This window comes from Jaculus jaculus, chromosome 2 (assembly GCF_020740685.1).
Source record: "Jaculus jaculus isolate mJacJac1 chromosome 2, mJacJac1.mat.Y.cur, whole genome shotgun sequence".
NCBI classification, from domain to species: Eukaryota; Metazoa; Chordata; class Mammalia; order Rodentia; family Dipodidae; genus Jaculus; species Jaculus jaculus.
Genome location: NC_059103.1, coordinates 160,267,031 through 160,290,985, shown reverse-complemented (window position 1 = coordinate 160,290,985; position 23,955 = coordinate 160,267,031). Strand labels below are relative to the sequence as shown.

At 40.6% G+C, this 23,955-nt stretch overlaps 1 protein-coding gene across 1 annotated transcript in view; it reads left to right on the top strand.

Moving 5' to 3' along the window:
- Positions 1 to 4,242: 4,242 nt before the first annotated feature.
- The window catches only part of Nbn (nibrin), a 43,065-nt gene continuing 23,352 nt past the window's right edge, over positions 4,243 to 23,955 (top strand). The window contains exons 1-8 of the mRNA XM_045143817.1: positions 4,243 to 4,373; positions 7,096 to 7,229; positions 10,247 to 10,395; positions 10,774 to 10,933; positions 14,146 to 14,249; positions 16,876 to 16,993; positions 17,505 to 17,698; positions 18,502 to 18,599. Coding sequence (XP_044999752.1) covers positions 4,337 to 4,373; positions 7,096 to 7,229; positions 10,247 to 10,395; positions 10,774 to 10,933; positions 14,146 to 14,249; positions 16,876 to 16,993; positions 17,505 to 17,698; positions 18,502 to 18,599 — 994 coding nt within the window. The 5' untranslated portion in view covers positions 4,243 to 4,336. The remainder of the gene's footprint in view (positions 4,374 to 7,095; positions 7,230 to 10,246; positions 10,396 to 10,773; positions 10,934 to 14,145; positions 14,250 to 16,875; positions 16,994 to 17,504; positions 17,699 to 18,501; positions 18,600 to 23,955) is intronic.

Here is a 23,955-nt window from a genome sequence, read left to right as displayed (position 1 = left end):
ACAAACTAAGCCCCGTGTATGGAGTGAGGTTTCTGGTATATTTTACAATGCCTTGAGAAAAATGGAAGGAGTTGGGATAAAGGATAAAATTCTCACATAGATAATGATGTCTTCAGTGAATAAGAGCAAGTAGCATGAATATACCTGTGTTTAGTAATGTTACAAAGAAGTATAGAGGGTAGGTAGTCATAGGAAATGACCCTGAGCTAGGAAAGATTTTCCAAAAGGGAAAAAGTAACACTGCAATGTAAAGTGAGGGGAAAAATAGGAATCTTGCTGGCCCAAAACAACAGTGAGTGGTGTTATGGAGAAAACGACCCTAGAATTTACCAAAGGAAGTCATGGTCTAGAGTGAAAGCCATATTTCATTTAAGATAGATATGGAGAGAAATTATATAAATACCTTAAAAATTTAGAAGGTTTGTTTATAACAGAACACAGGAGAAAGATGTCAGTAAGTTGAGTAAGTAAAGCTGTAATAACTCTACTACTAATAATAACAAAGCAATAAATAATAAGCAATAATGATAATGAAGCAATAAACAGACCAAGACTTTAAAACCCACTTGCATCACATCTCTTCTTTTTAAAGTTTCTGGCCTATGATTGTGTAAATCTGTTGTTGCCAAGCAACAATTGGAAACCACAGCACCTCATGTTTTCTTTATCACTCTATTGCTACCTCTCCTTCTAGCAGTGGGACAGTAAACAAGGCTGTGTTATAGTATAACTCAGATGGGTCGAACTGGGCTGGTAGGGGGTGATTTTACTTTAATGGAGCAGAAGGACCTCTAGCCAACATATATGAACATGAACAAGTAAAGTATTTATAGGACTCCATTTTCAGGATACTGAATGCAAGGTGGATGGAAAATTAAATTTGGATGAAGGAGAGGTTATTGATTTGGAAGCACTTTTCAGGAATAGACAATTTCATATCTTGGTAAAGCAAGAACCTTGAGAAATGGTCCTACCATTTTGTGCATGTGTGTGTGTTTTGTGTGTGCACATGTACATACATGTTCATACATGTGGGGGCTCATGTGCATGCGGATGTATGTGCACCTATGTGTGCATATGGAGGACACAGGGCAGCCTCACCTGTCATTCCTCAGGTACGGTATCCATCAGTTCCTGGGATCTCTCATTGGCCTGGAGCGCCCCCGTTAACCCAGATTAACTGGTCAGTGAGTATGAGGGAAGCAGCCATTGAAGCTTTCACAGAGCTTGAATTATAGGCAAGTGCCACCATTTCTGGGTTTTTAGGAGGGTTCTGGAGCTCAAACTCAGATCCTCATGATTGCAAGGTAATTGCATTAATAGCAGAGCTAGTTAGCCAAACTCCTGTCAGTTTTATTTTATGTTTTTATAAAAAATGTTTTTATTATTTATTTATTGCATGTGAGCTAAAGATGGATAGAGATACATAGATGATAGATGATATAGATGATAGATATGTAGATAGATGATACAGAGACAGTGAGAGAAAGAGAGTGTGTCAATGCAGGTGTGTGCATGAATATAGGCACATGCATGCCATGGTGCATGCATGGTGGTCAGAGGTCAGTCTTCACCTGTGTACCTCATTTGAAGCAGGGTGTTTATTTATGCTGCATTGTTGTTCCACTGTTCTTTGCTGTGCTAAACACAAGCTTCCAAGAAACTTTCCTGTTTCCTGGCCATCTTGTTGTGTCAGAGGGCAAAGGAATTCAGAAGCCCACCAGTGATTTCCGGCTTTTATTCATGGCATCTGGGGAATCAAACTCAGGTATTCCAGCTGAATAGCAAGTGTTTTATCCACCAAGTCATCTTTCCAGTCCTTATTCTTTTATCCACGTATGTGTATGCACATGTGTGTGGTGTTTGTGTATGCATTTATATGTAGGTGTGTATGTGTGGTGTGTATAAGCCAGAGGTCAATATTATCTGTCTTCATTAACTTTTTGTTTTCGTTTTTTGAGGTAGAGTCTCACTCTAGCCCAGGCTGATCTGGAATTCACTGTGTAGTCTCAGGGTAGCCTCAAACTCATGCTGATCCTCCTACCTCTGCCTCCCAAGTGCTGGGATGAAAGGCATGTGCCACGATGCCCAGCTAACTTCTTATTTTTTGAGATAAGGTCTCTCACTAAACCTGAACCTTACCCATTTGGCTAGACTGGCTAGCCAGCAAATCCAAGGAATCTTCCTGTCTCCAGCTTCCCAGAGCTAAGAACCCAATCACAGACTACTGTGTTTAACTTTTGCATGGGTGCTGGGGTTCCAAATCTAAGGCTTTATGTTTGCTCAGCAAACATTTTACCAAATGAGACATTCCCCCAGCCTCCCTTCCCATTACTTTCCTATGTTGACTTCTAAAGGTTTAAGAAAAAGAGGTGCCACACAGTGAGAGAAGCAGATGCTCCAGAACTGCCCTGACAGAGGACAGGCAAATGGATTACAGCACAGAGAAGTGGACATGCTAAAGTGGCTCTACTAACCAGATGTCACAGTCAGAAATATCACAAGGTTCTGGCCTTTCCTTACCTCTGCCCTCTTAGGGAGTCCTTTTACACTCTTAGGAGAAGGCTTCTCCCAGGAGAAATAAGATTTCTGGGAAGATTAACCTTTTACAGAAATTCTGACTCCAGACACCTGACATCAGGACTAGACTGGCTACACCAGCCGCCCATCCATGTAGCTCATAAAAAACTCCAACTGGCCAGGTGTGGAGGCATACAACTTTAATCCCAGCAGTCAGGAGGCAGAAGTAGGAGTAACACTGAGTGAGCTCAAGGCCATCTTGGAACTACAGAATGAGTTCCAGATTAGCCTAAGCTAAAGTGAGACCCTACAAAACAAAACACACAAACAACAACAAAACCCAGCCAAAGTCTTGAGGTGGGCTTCTCTAACTTGCTTAGCCTCCTTCGGCAAGAGCTACATATGCCTTCTCTCCCTCCCTTCCGGTTTTCAAGCTCCCCTTCTTTTAAAGCTCTCTCTCCTATCTAAGCTATAACAAGATCTTTGTAAACCCTATTCTCTGGTTAGTGAATTACACTTACCAAATACTTAAAACAAGAATCTGGGGATGGAGAGATGGCTCAGCATTAAAGGCACTTGCTTATTACAAAGTCTGAATACCTGGGTTTGAGTTCCCAGTACCCATGTAAAGCCAGATGTAAAAATGGCACATGTATATGGAAGCTCATGTTTGCAGTAGCAAAAGGCCCTGGTGCTATCTCTCTCAAAAATAAATCTTTTAAAAAAGAATCTGGGTTTGGAGACATGGCTTAGCAGTTAAGGTGCTTCCCTGCAAAGCCTGAGGACCCATCTTCTGCTCTGTAGATCCCATGTTAGACAGACACACCAAAAGTCTCTCTCTCTTTGTTTCTCTCTATATATAAAATAAAATAAAATATTTGAAAAATAAAAAAGAATCTGGGACACCCCAAAATTATTGGTGCATTGGCAGAGACTCCAAAATTCCCCTATCAATGACTGGAGTGATAAATGTGTTCTTTCCCAACGTTACTGTAAGTACAGACAAAAAAAAATTGACCTTTGCCCCAAAGTTATGCTGTGTCTGCTATCTGTTGTCACAATTCAGAATCAATACTCCCAATCTGAAAATTCAAAAACCTAAAAATGTTCCAAAATTCAAAACACTTGAGTGCTTGGGAAAATGACATAACCTGTGAATTTACTGTCATTCAACAAATTCTGGACCTGTAGAAAGACAAATGTGGCCATCTGTGTTTCTGCAAAGCATATTTATGACACCTATAAAAGATCAAACTATATACTGAGTTTGCTTTGAGCTGAAATCTCTATTTTACCATGATTAGTATACTAAGGAAAGCCTGCAAATAATAACTGTCAATACACGGAATATAACTAGCCCGTTTTAATAAATTTAACTAGAAATTCACATTGCTTAAGATATTTAAAAACATTTCTATCCAAAGAATTTTTTTTTTTCAGGCAGGGTCTCATTCTGGTCCCGGTTGGTCTCGAACCCACGACTATCCTTCATCCTTCAATCTCAGCCTCGAAGTTAATTTGTGAGCCACCTGGCTAAATGTAAGCGATGTTGAATTTAATGAATTAAGGATTAAAGCGGTCCTCCGCGGTCTTTTGCTGCGGCCTTCCGACAACGCGCTGCGCCGCCCCTCGCACCCAGCAGGGGGCAGCAGACGCCGGCGCCGGGGCCGCGCTCGTGCCTCTCCCTGGAGTTTCCCGCCAACTCCACGGCTCCCGAGAGCGCGCACGTCTCGGAGCTGCGCCAGTCGCGGGGCTGCGGCCGCGCACGTTGGAGAACTGAGGACCGCGGGCTGCCTGTCTCTGGAGGAACCCGGCCATGTGGAAGCTGCTCCGGGCCGAGGGCCCGGCCCCAGGTAAAAGCAGGAAGGAGGTGCTGGGGCCGGGCCAGTTTTCGTGGTAGCGGCTGCGGGGGGACGGGGGGAGTTTGGAGCGGGGCTTCCGGTCCGTCCTTGGTGTCTTCCGGCTTCGCCTCGGTTCCCTGGGGTGTGGAGTCGGAGTGCGACTCGGGTGCGCAGCGCCGCCGGCCGGAGGCTGCTGCGCCCGCCCCGCCCGGTGACCCCAGCCTGTACCCGCGTCGCCGAGCCTGGGCCCGCTACTCTTGGTTTATTGTTGGGTTTTTCGAGGTAGGGTCCCGCTCTAGCCCAGGCTGACCTGGAATTCACTTAGTCTCAGGGTGGCCTTAAATTCATAGCAATCGCCCGCCCTGTGCCTCCTGAGTGCGGGGACTAAAGGCCTGCGCCACCACGCCTGGCCCAGATACTACGTTAAGCTTTTAGGCGAACGCCTATGTTGAGTGACGTCTAGCGCCCCTTGCGCACGCGTGACCCTCACAGTAGCCACGTGGCACCGCAGGAGCGCTCACTTTCACTTCAGAACTTTTCCCTAGTAATGCAAAACCAAGCCCTCACCTCAAACAGAACAAGAGACTTTACTTTGGAGTCAAATATCCGTGTCCATGTTCCAATGTATGCACCATTTCATGAAGTTTTGGTACCAGCAGAACAAAGCCATCAATCAAAACACTCCAGATACATTGGTGGGAAAGTCAGGCAGAAAAAAAAAAGTGGGGAACTCTGTTGTAAGGTGTGTTAAAGAGAAAAAAACAACTCCCAGATGTGGTGATGTCTATCTGTAATCCCAGCATCGGAAGGTGGAAACAGATAGGATCAGGAATTCAAGGTTATCCTCAGTTACATAGTGAGTTGGAGGTTAGGCCACAGGAAACCTGTCAAAAAAGAAGAAAAGAAAAACCATTTGACAAGTTAAATTTAACAGCTGGAGGAGCAGAGTGTGGACATCACCCCCCCTGGCCAACATAAGGTAGACCATAGCAACAGGAGAGTATGCCAAACAGTGGCTTGAGGAAACTGGCTATAATACTCATAAGCCCGCCTCCAACAATACACTTCCTCCAGGAGGCATTAGTTCCCAAATCTCCATCAGCTGGGAACCTAGCAATCAGAACAGCTAAGTTTATGGGGGACACTTGAATCAAACCACCACACTCCGCCCCTGGCCCCCCATAAAATGATAAATGTCCATGATGTAAGATGCAATGCATTCAGTCCAATTTTAAAACTGCCCATAACTTTTATCAATTCCAATGATGTTCAAACATTCCCATAGTCCAAGATCTTTTAACTGAGCCATAGTACCAAAAAAAAAAAAAAAAAAAAAAAAAAAAATCCCCCAGAAGCCAATCATGGCCCAGAATAAACATTCACATTGCAAAAGATGGCACTGGGCATAGTAAAGAAATATTCAACCAATATAAGATTTAAACAGGGCAAACATCAAACTCTGTAGCTCCAAGTCCAACAATTCTAGTCAGTGACAGATCTCCAAGTCTGACAATTCTAACCAGCAAAAAGTCTCTGACATTCCAATTCCACCCCTCCAGCTAGGCTACCAGTAGCTTTCCTTAGCAGCCTTCTCATGTACCCAGTGTCTCCACTGGGTCTCCACTGCAATCCATGGTTCGTCCTTATGGTCCCATGAAGTCTCCATGCAGGCATCCAGCAAACCTGCTTCACAGTGCCCATGGCCATTTCCAAAACACAAGACCCTGTTGCAAGATCAGTGACCCTCTCTTTCCTGCATTTCTCATACTCCACATTATCAGGTAGGGTGCCAATGTGTTAATCCAGGGGGGAATAAAGCAGGCTTTGAAGAACAGGACACTTCAAAAGAGTCTACATTCTACATGTTGCCCCAGTGCAGGTCAGCTGGCCCAATCTGAAAGGTGGTAATCTCCAAACAATTTGCAGATGAATGAGCAACAATTTAGGCCCAAAGATTGCATTTTTTCAATGCCATATCCCTCTGCTCACACCAGTTCATTTCTATGCAAAGCAGCCTTGCACAACCTGTCAGGACACAGGCATAAGAGCAAGCTTCTCACACAAACTGCTAGCCCAGTCCAAGCAAAGCTCTTTCTCACCCTTATAAGCCAAACATCATAGTCCATAGTTATTACTGTGTTCGGGTCTTTCAACTCTGACCAGAAGAGTCTGTGCTGTACTTACCAACACTGCAAGGCATCTCTTAGGTTAAGGTTCCAAATCCTTTCACATTCCTCAAATCAGCTCCAAAAGGCCAAAGCCACACAGTCAGATGTCTAGCAGAAATCCCACTCCTCTCTTGCAGTCAGGTTCGCATTGCTGTTAGAAGTCACCCAACTAAGAGCAGCTTATGGAAAAAAAGGTTTATTTTGGCTTACAGGTACAAAGGGAGGCTCCATGATGGCAGGGAAAACCATGGCATGAGCAGAGGGTGGATATCACACCCTAGCAAACATAAGGTGGACCATAGCAACAGGAGAGTGTGCCAAACATTGGCTTGAGGAAACTGGCTATAATACCCATAAGCCCGCCCCCAACAATACACTCCCTCCAGGCGTCATTAATTCCCAAATATCCATCAGCTGGGAACCTAGCATTTGGAACACCTAAGTTTATGGGGGATACCTGAATCAAATCACCACACCTGTATTATAGTACATGTACTGTATACATACATGTATGTGTATATATGTTTATATACATATGTGTTCAATTTATTTTTGTTTTCCCTTAGGAGAACCATACAGACTTTTGACAGGTGTTGACTATGTTGTTGGAAGGAAAAACTGTGCCATTCTAATTGAAAATGATCAGTCAATCAGTAGAAATCATGCCGTGTTAACAGTCAACTTTTCTGCAACCAATTTGGTATGCTGCTAATTTTATTATAATATTATATCAGAATTTTATTGGTAAAGAAATTGAAATTACAAAAGGCTATATGTTGATATGTGTATGGACAGAGTTCATAGGACCTTTGATAAAGATGTTTAATTTTTTTTTAATATACAAGATTAAATATAATTGGAGCTAGAGACGTAGAACAGAGGTAGTGTGGTTACTTGACATGCACAAAGGTCAAGGAAGTCCATAGCACCACACACACACACACACACACACACACACACACACAAATTAGCAGTAACAGTGGCACTAGTGGTATTTATTCTGAAATTTCTGTTTCATGTTATTTTCTTCTTTAAGTGATCTAGAACCTCAGAGGAAATGGGCATGCTTATATTGAGTTAGCAAACATCTTGTGCTAAATTTTGTTACTGTGGAATTCCTGTAATAAGCAGTTTAAAGGAGAAAACCTTTAATTCGTGATTTCAGTCCTTGGTCCTTTGTCACACTGGGTTGGGCTTGTGGCTGCATGGTGCATCATGATAGGAGCTCTTATAGGAGGCTTATTATCTCCTGGAAGCCAGGAAGCAGAGAGCCAAAAGTTGGGAGATCCAAAAACCTTCAAGAGCACACCTCCAAAGAGGTGTTTGGTTTACATGCTTTCTTCTGCTAGGCCCCACCAGCTGGTGACTGAGCCTTTGACACAGAAGTCATTACCAGACGCTCCAGATCCAAACTGTAGGGAAGTATGGGCCAACCTAAGGTTTGAGGTCTGCATGCATCCCAAGATAGCTATGAATGTGGTCCAACACATTTGTACATAACATCATGTCAAAAGGGATCCAGGATGATGGTGTACTCCTTTAGTCCTACCACTCGGGAGGCAGGGGTAGGAGGATCACTGAGTTCAAGGCCAGCCTGAGATGACAGAGTGAGTTCCAAGTCAGCCTGAGTTAGAATGAGACCCTACCTTGAAAAACAAAAACAAAACAAAACAAAACAAAAATGTCAAAAGGTTGGGCACCCCTGCAGGATATTGTTTGAATGGTTAATAGGTATAAGTTAGGTGCTAAGGCTGGGAATACAGCAGTGAACCAACCTTCATGACTCATACTCTTAAAAGTGGTTATATGTATGGACACTGGCCTTTCCTAATGTCACACTTTCATACTGGGAATTTTTATGTGTTGCTAGGGAAAATAATAGTTGCTTATACCATACATCTCCCTTAAATAGCTTTGAGATTGTTTAATCACATCTATAGGTAATAAATATAAATTTATTGTGGTACTGAGAAAAGCCATTATTTTGAGCAAATCACATATGTGCACATGCTAGACTTGTTCAGTAATACTTAGGTTTTATGTCTATTTAAATATAGGAAAACATTACTATTAGGAACTCTAGCCTTTAATTTTTTATTTTAATTTGCTTTTTAAAATTTTTTTATTAGAGCAAGAGTGAAAGAAGCAGAGAGAGAAAGAGAATGGGCATGCCAGGGCCTCCAGCCATTGCAAACAAACTCCACATGCATTCGCCACCTTGTGCAGCTGGCTTACTTGGGTCCTGGGGAATTGAACTGAGGTCCTTTGGCTTTGCCAACAAGCACCTTAACCACTAAGCCATCTCTCCGGCCCCCACTGGCTGCTTTTGATGGGTTGCTTTGTCCCAGCAACAAGGAGGTAACTATATAATGTGTCAGTTTCATCCACACCTACCAATTATAATTATCAGAACCACATCATCAAAACGACCTGAAAGAGTAAGAAATTAGGGCTGGAGAGATCGCTTAGTGGTTAAGGTTCGATTCCCCAGTACCCAGGTAAAGCCAGATGCACAAGATGGCACTTGCGTTTGTAGTTTGTTTGCAGTGACTAGAGGCCCTAGTGTGTCCATTCTCTCTCTTTCTCTCCTTCTCAATCCGTCTTTCTCTCTTCTGTGCAAATAAATAAACAAACAAAACTTTAAAAAAAAATAAAAAAGCAGGCCATGGGACGAAAGTATTTATTCAAGGGGAAGCTTCTTTGATGTCAGGGGAAAGCATGGCATGAACAGACACTGGACATCACCTCTGTTACAGTAGGTGGGAAACAGCATCAGGAGAATGAGCCCAGTTGTGGCAATGGGGAACTGCCTATAACACCACAAAGGTCACTCCCAACATTCTCAACAACACACTTTCTCTAGCAAGGCTCCACCTCCCAACTTGCCATCAACTTAGAACTAAACATTCAAATCCATGAGTTTGGGCTGGAGAGATGGCTTAGTGGTTAAGGCACTTGCCTGCAAAGCCAAAGGACCCAGGTTCGATTCCCCAAGACCCACATAAGCCAGATGCACGAGGTGGTGCATGTGTTTGGAGTTTGTTTGCAGTGGCTGGATGCCCTGGTGTGCCCATGCTCTCTCTCACGCACATGCGTGAGCACACACTCTCTCTCTCTCTGCCTCTTTCTCTCATATAAGTAAAACTAAATATTAAAAAAATACAATACCATGACTTTATAGAGGCTTTCTAATTCAAACCACCACATATGTGAAACATAATGTTAAAAAAATCCTCAACTGGGGCTAGAGGAATGGCTTTGGGGTTAAGGTGTTTGCCTGCTAAGCCAAAGGACCCATGTTTGATTCCCCAGGACCCACATTAGCCAGATACACAAGGGGCACATGCATCTGGAGTTCATTTGCAGTGGCTGGAGGCCCTGGCGCATCCATTCTCTCTCTGTTTCTCTCCCTCTTTCTCTGTCAAATAAATTTAAAAAAATTCCTCAACTGTATGAAGTAAAGGATGTCAGGAAAATCCTCACTCACTTTCAAAAATAAAATATATAGGTTCCAGAGAAATAATCATGAAATTAAGAACTTACCAAAGAGAAAAATTTTAGTTGCCAGTTGAGAGATCATTCCTTGAAGGCAACCAAAATTGTAGCTATTGTCTCAGTTTTTGCCTATTTAGATAGCCATCTGTGTTTTGAATTTATCCCCTTGGAAATTATATTACAAAGTGGTAGAAGACTTTAAATCACTTTTTGGTTTTTCAGAGTCAAACAGATGAAATTCCTATATTAACACTAAAAGATAATTCAAAGTATGGTACCTTTGTTAATGAGGAAAAGTTGCAGAATGGCATTTCTCACACTTTGGAGACTGGAGATAGAGTTACCTTTGGAGTGTTTGAAAGTAAATTCAGGTAAGAAGTTTTTTTGTTTTCTGTTTTTAATTGGCATTAAAGTGGGTAGCTTTCATTCAAATTTCAGCCAAATTCTAGAGAAGGCTATCTATAGGTAAGAATGTGACAGAAGTTAGAGGTTGTGTGGTCCTGAGAGTGCTAATGGGAGTTGGGTTGTGTGATTGCACACTGGTGCAAGAAAGTACAGTGCTGTCTTTGGTCACTGCTTTTGCTTCATTGGAACTGAAAACTTAGGAAGTAGTTGATGAGAGAAAAAGTTTTTAATAATACATGACAGCTAAAATGACTGTGATATGTGCTTAAAGTTTTAAAGTGCTAACAGTTGCCCTCTCTATACAACAACGTAACTTTACGTAGGTAACTTGGTGTCTTTTGCAGAGTAGAGTACGAGCCTTTGGTTGTGTGCTCTTCTTGCTTAGACATCTCTGGGAAAGCTGCTTTGAATCAAGCTTTGTTACAACTTGGAGGACTTGGTGTAAACAACTGGACAGAAGAATGTACTCATCTTGTCATGACATCAGTTAAAGTTACCATTAAGGTAGGTTAAGTGTCTTTTTATTTATTTATTTATTTATTTGAGAGCGACAGACACAGAGAGAAAGACAGATAGAGGGAGAGAGAGAATGGGCCCACCAGTGCTTCCAGCCTCTGCAAACGAACTCCAGATGCGTGCGCCCCCTTGTGCATCTGGCTAACGTGGGACCTGGGGAACTGAGCCTCGAACCGGGGTCCTTAGGCTTCACAGGCAAGCGCTTAACCACTAAGCCATCTCTCCAGCCCCTAAAATAAGTTTTTTTAAACTCAAGGACATTATTTTTCATGAAAATTATTGAGTACACAGTTCATGTTTTCAGTCTGCAAGCAGACACTAGATAGCAACTCTAGTCAGCCTTCAGAGTTGCCTCTCATGTCTCTTTTATCAAGTTGTCTTTCTGTGATTTTTCAGGCCATCTCATGACCTCTCTTTTAGTATTTAAAGCTCTAAAAACAAAGACATTTTAAGTTTGTGAAGTTCAGTATTAACCTTAATGAACATGCTGTTAGAAGGTGCTGATTATTAAACCCATATGGCATGTTTTCAGATTTTGTATCTTCCTGTGGTTTCCAAGGCTCATGGAGTAGCAAAGATAATTCATTCTCATTCATATTCTCTTTCTGTCTTTCTTATTCACTGTCTTACATAGCCCGGGCTGTCCTCAAACTCACTTGTACGGTTGAGGATGACCTGATCCTCAGCCCCTGATCCTCCTGCTTCTCCCACATGCTTGGATAGTAGGTTTGTGCCATCATGCCCAGCCCAATTTTCATTCTGATTAATTATATGTCAGTAATTCTGATTAATCAAATGCCACAAAGGAAAACCTTGTGTTTCAACTATTTCTGTTGAGACAAACACCTGACAGAAGCAGCTTATGGGAGGAAAGGGTTTATTTCAGACTTACAGATCCCAGGGGAAGTTCTATCGTGGCACAAGAGCCTGGCTCACCTCATATATCCACAGCAGAGAGGCAAAAATTAACACCAACAAGTACACACTGATTTAGGACACACCTTAGGTCTATACTCAATATCCACCCCCAGTGAGACACCTCCTCCAGTAGGGCTCTGTCTGCTAAAGACTTAGTAGGAAGCTTAATCAAAAATACCTAAGGCTAGCCGGGTGTGGTGGTGCACGCCTTTAATCCCAGGTAGGAGGATCGCCATGAGTTCAAGGCCACCCTGAGACTACAGAGTTAATTCCAGGTGAGACCCTACCTCGAAAACAAACAAAAAAAATACCTAAGGCTAAGCTGGGCATAGTGCCACACACCTTTAATCCTGGCACTTTGGAGGCAGAGGTAGGAAGATCACGTGAGTTCCAGACCACCCTGAGACGACATAGTCAATTCCAGGTCAGCCTGAGCTAGAATGAGACCCTGCTTCATAAAACCACAAATAGATAAATATTTATTTTTTATTATTTTAATTTTTATTATTATTTAATAAAAACTAAGGCTATGGGAACATTACATTCAAAGCACCACACCTTGTATTTGTATTTTCCTTGAGTAAAGTTAGCTTTGTTTTTAGTCATAGAGTGTTAGAACCAAAAGAGAACTTAAAACAACTAAGACATGAAACAACTAACTAATATTCTAGGAGCTATATCTATACCAATCAATACATGTTTGTGTGTGTATAATAATGGTTTATTCAATCCAATGTTAAATTATACATCACTGCTTCATGCTTGGAAGCTAATTCCTTCATTCCTGCTCTTGAGACATAACCTAAATCTGTTTCTTTTGTTAGTGAAAGCATACTTGTGGCTGCAGATGTAGCTCAGTTGGTAATACTCATGTAGTATGCACAAAGCCCTGAATTTGATCCCAGGTACTGCATGCAGCCAGGCTTGGTGGTTCATGCCTGTAATCCCAGCACTTGGGAGGTAAAGGCAGGAGAATCACAAGCCTACTCAGTGAGTTTGAGGTCAGCCTAGGCTACCTGAGACTCAGTCCAAAAAAAAAAATTCTTATAAGTTCTTTAATTGGGTATTTCTTAGAATTATGCCAAATCGTTATTTTATGTTTTCTACACAGTATTCTTTTCTAGTCATTTTAGATTTTGTAGATGTACTGTATTTGGGGCTTATACCTTTTTAGGTTGGTTGTATGTATTTATTTTGAGCTTTTATCCAGCTTCAAACAGTTGGTTCTTTCGTTATATGGGAAGACTGCATTCCATAATTATACTTGGTTTGAAAGACAGGGCTGAAAAGATCTTCTTTTTCTACTGCATCTTTTTTTTTTTTCTATCTAAGTACATAATCAGATGAGCATTTCTTTAAAATACTAAAGCCAGCATTGTTTATTTATTTACTCATTTATTTTTGAGACAGGGTCTCACTTTGTAGCCCAGGCTAGCCACTAAGGATCTGCCCCCCTCAGCCTCTTGAACACTGGGAGATAGGTACCTCTATTCCCAACCTTTGTGCTTATTTTTTAATTTTATTTTTATTTATTTGAGAGAGAGAGAGAAAGAGAGTCAGGAGAGAGAAAGAGAGAGAGAAAAGGCATGCCAGGGCTTCCAGCTGCTGCAAATAAATCCCACACATGTACCCACCTTGTGCATCTGGCTTATGTGGGTCCTAGGGAATTGAACCTGGGTCTTTTGGCTCTACAGACAAGTGCGTCAACCACTAAGTCATCTCTCTAGCCCCCTTGTGCTTATTTCTTAACATTGTCTTCTCTGCAAGAAATATGTTACACATACCTAATTCCTTGATACAATTCTAACATTTGAATGTTTTTAAAATAGGATACCTTTTCTAATTTATTTATATTTTAGAATGTTCTGTCTTCAAAAAATAATTATTTTTGGTGGTTTTATTTTTTCATTAAAGAGAATATGAATGAGAATGGGCATGCCAGTCTTCTTACCACTGCAAACAAACTCCAGATGCATGCACTACTTTCTGCATCAGGCTTTCAGGCTTTGCAAACAAGTGTCTTTAACTCCTGAACCATTTCTGCAGCCCAGTTGGTGATTTCTTAATAGTGATTTGTATTTCTAAAACCCGAACAGTCGCCAAATACTTACTTCTCTTTTGTAGATTGTGGCTCTTATAAATTTAGACCTATGATAGAAAAAATAGTATATAATAACTTGTTCATGATATATAATTTAAAGTTGCTTTTAAAAAAAACAGTGTTAAGTTAAAAAAAAAGTATGAAAAACCTGTATATTTACATCTGCTTTTCTTCATTTTAGACAATCTGTGCACTCATTTGTGGACGACCAATTGTAAAACCAGAATACTTTTCTGAATTTCTCAAAGCAGTTCAGTCTAAGAAAGAACCTCCACAGATTGAAAGGTATATATATTTATATTATGTATTTCAAATATAGTGTAACTAGGTATTTCTGACATAGATGTAACTGATTTTACTTAGATTAATTCCTTTCTTTCCATTTTTAAAACCTTTTTTGGTGTGTACATGATCATGTGTGTTCATAATGTGGAGGCTGTAGGTTGATATTAGATAACTTCCTCGATTGCCTTCCACCTGAATGTGAAGCTTGCCAGCTTGGTTAGACTAGCCCTGGGGATCTTTCTGTCTCTGCCTCACCTGAACTAGGATTCTAGGCACTTTTTTTGAGATTATTTTGGGCCACTGTACCTGCCCCCCCTTTTTTTTTAACATGGGCACTGCAGATCCAAACTCAGGTCTTCATGCTTATGCAGCATGAACCTCATCAGCTGAGCTATTTACCTAGCCTGATGAATTCCTCTTTAGTGACCATTTTAATATGTAAAGGTTGCTGCTGTATTGAATGTTGATAATGACAGTTTCTTGTAGGCATGTAAAAAAGGATTTCTCAAAGTCCTTATCTCCATCAAGTCAATGTTTAATAAGTGAAATACTTAAAGAACAAAATTTCAGGAGAGTGAATGCCCTTGAGGTGCAGTCAGAGGAGCACACAAGTTAGTGCCAGTGCCAGTCATATGCCAGAGGAACATCAGAAACTGGTGCAGCAGCTCTCTTCAGGAGCCCAAAGTCCAGGAGCATCTCCTGAGGCATAATGATTGTATCTTCTGAGCTTCAGTTACTTCAGTTTGAAAATGAGACTAAGCTGGGTCTGATAACCTGCTTTTATAATCCTGTCACTAGGTAGGAGGCTAAGACTGAAGGGTCACAAGTTCACAGTTGTTCTGGGTTAAAGAGTGAGACCTAAGCTGAGTATGGTGGCTCATATCTTTAATCCCAGCACCCCAGAGATGGGGGAGGAGTATTGCCATGAATTCAAGTCCAGCCTGGACTACATGGTAAGTTCCGGGTCAGGTGAGACCTTGCCTTGAAAAACTAAAATAAAGTAAGAGAAAGAGAGAGACAGTAAGATTCAAACTGCCCAACTGAGCTGTTTTAATATTACTAATAATATACAGTATTTAAAGTCTGAGCACATTACCTGGTACAAGTGCTTACCAAAAGAAATGTTCATAATTGCTAACCCTGAAAATATCTGGGAAGATTCAAGGTAGTTTATGTTATTTATTTTTTGACAATCTGTCAAAGAACCTCAACTAGAAAATTGATCGTGTATGTGTCTCTGTGTTGGAAATTGTCATTGATTAGGAAGAGATTTGACTTCTTTTCAGATTGCTTGGTAAAGATGCTGAGGACTGTAACATGGGGGTATGCTTTAGTTCACTGATAGGGAAATATGAAAGGGATAGTGTATAAACTTGGTTGCTTGGTTTCTTAAGTGCTCATTTAGTTCTGAAAAAGTGGTCACTGGTCCTGAATTTAAGTTAGAAGAAAAATACAAAACAATATTTTTTATCCAACCAAAACTGCATTCTGTTTAATGCAGTTATGTATAGGTCATTGCACTGTCATCAGGAAGCCAGGCAAGGTCTGGTATGATTTGTCGTAGCTTTTTTTTATTTAGCCAGCCTCAAAGTACTGGTATAGAAAAAATCTTTTTTGGAAGACACTGTGTAGACTCTAAAAGGGCAGGTTTACTAAAATATTGTATATGTCTTAGTGGAAGGAAATTACCCCTTTAAAGTGAGTTACCTTTTAGCTTTTATAAAAGTCTCTCAATTACTTTATTTCAAAGTGTTGTTGTGGGAGGACACTGTTGGGAGAGTCCTCCATATGTCTCTTGTAGCTGCCCAATTTGCTGATCTGGGAGGAAGATGAGGCCCTGACAGCGTTGACACAGGACATTCCTTTGAGTGATGTTTGCAGGGAGAAGTCTTGAGATGAAATCACATCTCCTCCTGGAACAGAGAGCATGCCTGCTGATAGCTAATTATAAAAAAAATGGGGATTCATAAACTCAGTGTGCATTATTCCTATAATAGGAACCATCATATACCTTTTCTGCCTTCTCCATGGGACTTAGTTGGGAAGGTAGCTGCCACTAACACCTGTTGACCTTATATTTGTTGCATACATGTTGATGAATGCCTGCCTTAGATTATTTATTTAAAAAATAAAGACCAATTCTGCTATATGTGGAACTTGTCACCATATTTTTAGAAAAGGCATTTAGGTGTTTGTCATTTTTGTCCCAGATAAAACATAAAAAGAAAAAAACCTTAAGTTACTGTTTATGTACTAGTTGTGTATTTGTTTTGTTTGAGTATTGGCTTTTTTTTTCTTTTTTTCTTGATAGGATTTTGCTGTAGCCCATGCTGATCCTGCCTCTGCCTCAAGTGCTGGCATTAAAGGCATGTGTCTCAGCTTTTTGGAGACAGAATTTCACACTGTAGCCCTGACTGATCTGAAACTTGCAGAATGGACAAGACAAGCTTCAAACTTGCACTGATCCTCCTGCCTCTGCCTCCTGCGATTGCAAGCTTGCACCACCATGCCTGGCTCAAATGGTGTTGAAATTAAACTTTCTGGTATCAGATAGTTTCTTCATTAACAAATTTGATAAACATGCAGAATGGTAAATAATTAGAACATACCTTAATTACTTTTTCAGATTTTACCCACCCATTGATGAACCAGCTATTGGAAATAAAAATGTTGATCTGTCGGGACGACAGGAAAGAAAACACATCTTCAAAGGGAAAACATTTGTATTTTTAAGTGCCAAACAGGTAGTGTAATAAACAAAATTTTCCTAAGGAAATGCTTAACAAAATGGGTTAAATCAATACTCTTTTACTTATAATTGCTGGTGCATTTCATTGGGATTTTCTATTGATACATGAAGTAAAAAACTACTAAACATCAGTTTCTGCAAAAACTGCCTGGAGATCATGTATGATTACAGTGTTTCCTAATTCTGGCTAACTGACCTAATAAGTTATATAAATATCTAAATGGGGAGAACAGAAACTTTTAAGCCCTAACTCATTTAGCTGACAACCTTCTCTGGAAGGTCTTTTGTGCACAACATTGGAGATTCCAAGAGTGTATGTTGTAGTACAGGTAAGCCTGTATCTTGCAGGTCAGCCCACTGTAGAGATGTGTATGGGAGGTGTGATGAGAACATGCAGGCACTGCAGTCACTTGAAGGCTGCTAGGGCTTTTGTATAAAATAATGATGTGCTCAAATATTCATTGCAACTGTTACCTTTCTTTTTAAATGCTTCTTTTCATTTTTAGCATAAGAAGTTAAGTTCAGCTGTTCTTTTTGGAGGTGGAGAAGCTCGATTGATAACAGAAGAAGATGAGGAAGAAGATAGTTTCTTTTCAGCTCCTGGAACTTGTGTTATTGATGTAGGAATAACAAATACACAGATTGTAATTCCTGACTCTCAGAAAAGCTGGATTCATGCAATAATGGATATGCTCCACAGGTACATAATTATTCTTCATTGGCTTAAAGTATGCAAATAGCTTTTTGGCTGCAGTTCATTTAATATAAATACATATACAAAGTCTTGTCATGTTGTATGCTTGAGATTTAATAGAATTTGTGAAATTTACTACTCAAAACTAAAAGTAGCATTAAGTTTCCTGTAAACTATGTTGCAGTTAAAACTAAAATATTCTGAAATTGCCTAAAACTGAGATGTGTTTGTCCTTGGTCATTACCCATTGAAAATGAATATAAAGAATTGGAAAGAAGGTTCAGTCAATAAAATGCTTGCTTTGTAGCCATAAGGAAGGCTGAGGTGAGAGAATCATTTGAGTCAGGAGTTGAAGACCAGCCATGGCAACATAACAAGGCCTCACCCCTCCTCCAGATGCCTTAACACTGAAAACCTTACATACGTGTATAGATACAGCTTTTGTACATGGTTTTATTCTAACATGCCTCCTTGCTCTGCTTTCTTGTTTAGGCTCATAAAGCCTATTTTGTCTTTTTTGGGTAGTACTATTCATTTATTCTAAAAATAGAAATTTAGAACTGGAACAGCCTTCATCCTTTGTTCTAAACCTTTGCTGTATTGACAAAGCTCACTGAAAAGTGGTAGACTTGTCCCAACATAGCATTACTCTAGTGGGTAATCTGAAGTATTCCATAGATTTCATACTCCCCCCATGTCATATAATTTTGATCACTCTTTGGAAGGAAAAAATGGGTTGATTTAGCTTGATATCATTGTAATAAAAGTTGTTAGTTTTAATATTTTATTTACCAATTTTATTCTATCAGGCAGGGTCTTAGACCTATTCCTGAAGCAGAAATTGGATTGGCAGTTATTTTCATGACTACAGAGAATTACTGTGATCCTCGAGGCCAGCCCAGTACAGGTAAGTAAAGGACTGTCTTTGCTGTAACTCTAAACTAGGCAGTTGTTGAAGATTCCTTAGTGACTAGAGTAAATAGGATCCCTATTCTTCTGATCTTTGTCTTATAAGACTCAGGATTCAGACAGCAAAAAGAAGACAGGCACATGGGAATTCATACACAACCAAGGACAAAGAGGAAGGTTAAGTGGCATTCTGTGGTAGTGAGTGAAAGCATGCTGTTGTACAGGTCCTCAAGACAACTTTCATGGAGAATGTGACGTCTGAATTTCTGGGGCAAAACATCTATGTGAGAACCTCAGATAAAAGTAACAGATTATTCTGACGTGGAAAATGGATTCTTTGGAACCAGAACAGAAGTAGGGGTACAAATAGAAAACTACTGTGGAGGTTCTCTTACCATTATCCCTTGGTTACATTTTGCCCCCTCTATCCATGGGTTCTGCATTTAAGAATTTACCCAAAATTATTCCCTCAAAAATATTTAAAACAGAGGTAGGAGGATTACAAATTCAAGGCCTGATTGGGCTACATGTTATGTTCCAAGTTATACTGGGCTGTATAGTAAGACACTGTCTTGAAGAAGGAGATAAACAGGAAGAAAAGAAAAAAGGAGAAGAAAAAGGAGAAGGAAACAAAATCAGAAAAAGTATTATGTCTACAGTAAACATGTATAGACTTGCTTTCTTGTCATTATTCTCCAGCCAACAGAACAACAGTGTACTTAGCTTTTACATTGTGTTAGTAATCAGAAAATTATCTAAAGTGTGCAAGAAGATAGGAATTGTATGCAGATACTGTGCCTTTTTGTGCAAGGGACTTGGCACCTTGTATTGTAAAATCTGTTATGGGGGAGCACTGTCTTGGAATCAATGAATCCTCTACAGATATGTAGGGGTTACTGTATTAATTCCTATATTTGTATATGTATATCTTTTAGGAAAGCTTAAAGAGTTTTATGTTTATTTTCCCCAGTAACTTTTCTTTGCCTACTTTCATGAGCAGTTACTGGACTTTGGCTATCAGGTTGGAGAAAAGACCTCACCGGGCCCTTCTGGGTCTTCCCTTACACTGTAAGCCATTGAATAGCACCCATGAAGTTGGAGAGTATAACTTTTTTTAAAAAATTTTTTTTTATTTATTTAATTGAGAGCGACAGACACAGAGAGAAAGACAGATAGAGGGAGAGAGAGAGAATGGGCGCGCCAGGGCTTCCAGACTCTGCAAACGAACTCCAGATGCGTACGCCCCCTTGTGCATCTGGCTAACGTGGGACCTGGGGAACCGAGCCTCGAACTGGGGTCCTTAGGCTTCACAGGCAAGCGCTTAACTGCTAAGCCATCTCTCCAGCCCGAGAGTATAACTTTTGAGAGCTCTGCAACCTTGGTTTAAATGGGTAAAAAATATGGTAAGGTGTCTTTTTTTTTAAAGGCAGGAACTACTTAGAGCTTAGTGACCAGTAATTAATCAGTTATGTGAATCATTAGTGATAATGATTAGTAATCATAACTGCTGTCTCTGAGTGTATAGACTAGAGTGAGCATTTTACATGCTTCATTACAATTTAATTTGGAAAACAATCTTAAGATAGAGCACATCATGCATTTTACAAATGAGTGAACTAATGTAGAGAGAGCTTAGTACATTAGTCAAAGTTCACATAGCAAATAATTGATTCAAACTGACTCTAAAGTAAGTCATAGCTGTTATGACATCATGCTAAAGTAGCTACATTTTGATGTGTGGTTGTCTGAAAACATTTTCTACTCCCATTAGATACATGTTTTTTGTATGTAGATAACCATTAAACACATAAACTTCTCAGTTCTTTTGAAATTTTTTCATGTTTTTAATTTTTTATTTATTTGCAAGCAGAGAGATAAGAGACAGAGAGAGAATGGTCATGCCAGGGCCTCTAGCCACTGCAAATAAATTCCAGATGCATGTGCCACTTCTGCATCTGGCTTACATGGGTCCTAGGAAATCGAACCTTTGGCTTCACAGGCAAGTGCCTAAACCACTAAGCCATCTCTCCAGCCCCTCTTGTGAAGTTTTAAATGAGGTATTTTGGTGTAATTTTGTTGTAAGTAATAGTTTCCCAGCGTTTATGATTAATATTCCCAGGATGCATCCTTATAGTCAGAAGATAGAGATAACTCTGCATCCTCGTAACAAGAAAACTTTAGTGTGGTGTTTTGGGAGAAGCTGCCATTTCCCTGTCTATTTGAATCAATCCAACTTTTTTTTTTCATTTCTAATATTTTATGTAAAGACAAAACTGCTGGGCCCTGATAAGCTTCTGGCCATCAGCCCCGTGGTTGAGTCTGTAGAAACATGGAACTGGCCAAGTAGGCCATAAAGGTTGGGGAGAGCTGTCCACAGAGGCAGGCAACAAGGTAGCTCAGAGATCCCTCACAATGCAGGGAGTCTGTATCTATGGCACAGGGTAGGATGTGCTGTAGGGGCAAAGGTTTCCACTACAAATGTAATGGCCAGTCTCACAGGTGGCAACAGTCCTATAAGGACCTCAGCAGGGAAGAGCACTCCAATGCTGTCAGACTCTGGAAAGTCAGGTTGTACTGTTTCTGGGTCTGCTGTCCTGGGGATGGATACATCTTTGGCACTGGGGAGATACTAAGTTCTGAGGACACATGTCTTCTTTGCAGAGCCTGCACCCTCCACTCTGGATGAAGCAGGCTTCAGAATGAAGCAAGGCTGTGGATGAAGGAGTGGACTACAGCCCAGGCTATAGTCACTGGGCCAGGATCCTTCTGGGTTCATGACCATCTATCCAACTTTTAGAAGTAGCATGTGCTGTCAGTTTTTTTGTTTTTTGTTTTTGTTGTTGTTGATGTTACAGGGTGAAAAACAAAACAAAACACTATGTGTTATTTCAGAGTTGAATAGCAACAAATATATGAAAACCAAGTCATTTGTTATAAGTCAGTAGCTTGTCTTGTTCCAGCTCTCTTTTGAAGCACCTGTCTTATTTCTCTGTGTAGAGAACTGATTCTCAACCTGCAAAACATACACTGCAAAAACAATATTTTAATTGCAGTTCACATTGTCTGTTATTCAGAATATTCTGAGACGTGGCCTAGGCATTTGAGGTTTTTTTAAAAATTTTTTTTATTAGTTTTCTATTCAGCAAACACAGACAGTTTGGTACCATTATTAGGCTCATCCATGACCTACCCCCTCCCCTTTGGCCCCTCCTTGTTGAGGTATATGGGTCATGCCTTGTGGAGTTAGCCCACAGTTATTGCTACAATAAATGTCTCTGCATATCCTGACTCAACATGTGGCTCTGACATTCTTTCCACCCCCTCTCTTCCGCAAAATATCCCTGAGCCATGTTGGGTTCATTTTTGGTCTGCTTCAGTGATGAGGTGTTGGGGGCCTCCGAGGCTCTGGCTCTCTGATTTGGTAGGAGTTGATTTTTCTCTGTGTTAGTCTCCTTCCCCCTTAATGCTGGTATCTGGTTCATCAGGAAAAGAGCAACATTGCTTGTTTCGCTAATTATCCTTAGTTTCAGCTGGTGCTCTTTTGAGGTATGATGGGGTGGTTCTCTCCTTAGGATCTGCATCTATCTGAAAAAGAGAAGCAGATTCTTCAATGGAGAATAAGTTAGTTCCAGGACAAATGAAATAACCCTTACTTTTTTTATAGAGAGTTTAATAGGTGTAGGCCCTCTTGTAGCCCATGATTGATGGTAGCTTGATATTAGAGAGAGGGTTTATGTTTGGTTATGATTCTGACTTGTTTCCCAGCTCCAGCTATGGGTCCTGTACCACTGAGAGATCAGTTAGCCCATTAAGAGCAGTTGGTTCCCCACCATGGCTGTGTGCTACTACTGCACTTGTATGGGCATCACAACAGGTTATTTGTTGCTAAGTAGGTTAGACCATGAGTTGCTTGGAGAGATATTGGTTATTTCCCCCAGTAGCCCATGTAGCACCTTCTGGCACTAGACACGCTGACTGTCTGGGGACTGACTCTCTCCTGGCTTCCAGCCATGCTGTTCCATTTTACGTGTCAGCTGCATATGGAGTCTTCAGCAATAGGGTCTTACCACTGACCTTTGGTGGGTCATCAAGTACTCTGACAGAAATCTGTCACTCTTTTAGGAAACCTTGTAGATTTCTCTGATCAAAAGCTCATTGTGGATGATAGCCCCATGCTGGTACTAGGAGTCACAGGTCAGTGCCCATTAATAAAAGGAGGAATATAACTAATATGCAAGAGTTAGGGAGGAAAGGGGGAAGGGGGGGGAGGGAAGATGTAGCAGATTTAGGTTAGTCTTGATCCTACCATCTCCAGTGAAAGTTTTTCTTTCACCATCTATTATGAGGGATACTTTTGCTGGGTAGAGTAATTTGGGTTGGAATCCATAGATTCTTAGATTTTGTAGAGTTTCACTCCAGGCCCTTCTAGCTTTCAGGGTTTCCATTGAGAAGTCTGAAGTAATTCTGATGGGGTTACCTTTGAAAGTGGTGTGCTGTTTTTCCCCAGCTGCTTTTAGGACTTTCTCTTTGGTATCAGTGTTTAGAGTTTTAATGATAATATGTCTTGGAGAGTTTCTTCTTTGTTCCAGTCTGTTTGGAGTTCTGTTGGCTTCTTGTATCTTGATGGGCCTTTCTTTTAAGAGATTTGGGGAAGTTTTCTTCAATTATTTTGTTAAATAAGTTCTTCATGCCTTTGGTCTGAAATTCTTCTCCTTCTGGTATTCCAATGATTCTGATATTAGGACGTTTAAGTGTATCCCACAATTCCCTCGTGTTCTGTTCACAGGAACTTTTGAACTTACTGAAGTTTTTGAACTCTCGAACTGTTTCTTCCATCTTGTCTTCCAGATCAGAGTTTCTATCCTCTACTTCGCTGACTCTGTTCTTGAGGGCCTCTGGAGAGTTTTGGGCTTATTCAATTAAGTTTGCATTTTCTACTACTTTTCTGTGTATCACTTCCATCGCTCTGTCAAGCTCCCTTTTCACATCATTTTCTGATTTTCTTGATGATTCTTGGAATTCATCCCTGCATTTCTTTATGTCTTCATTTAATATGGCCAGCTGATTTTTAAGGTCCTTTTTTTTCCTACTCTCCCCCATCTCTTAACTCTCTTTGAACTCCTTCCAGTCTCTTATCCAATTGTTCTAGCTTAGTGATGGCAGCATCAACACGATTATGGGACTCTTGATGCTTTCCTGCAAGTTCTACCAGTAGGTTGGTCAGGGTTGCATTGCTCATAACATCAATTTGATGTTCTGATCCTAATATCTCTTCTATGTTTTGGTTAGATGCGTTCATTGTAGGACTGGGTGGTCTAACTGGGTTTTCTTGCATTTGATTTTTCATGTTATTT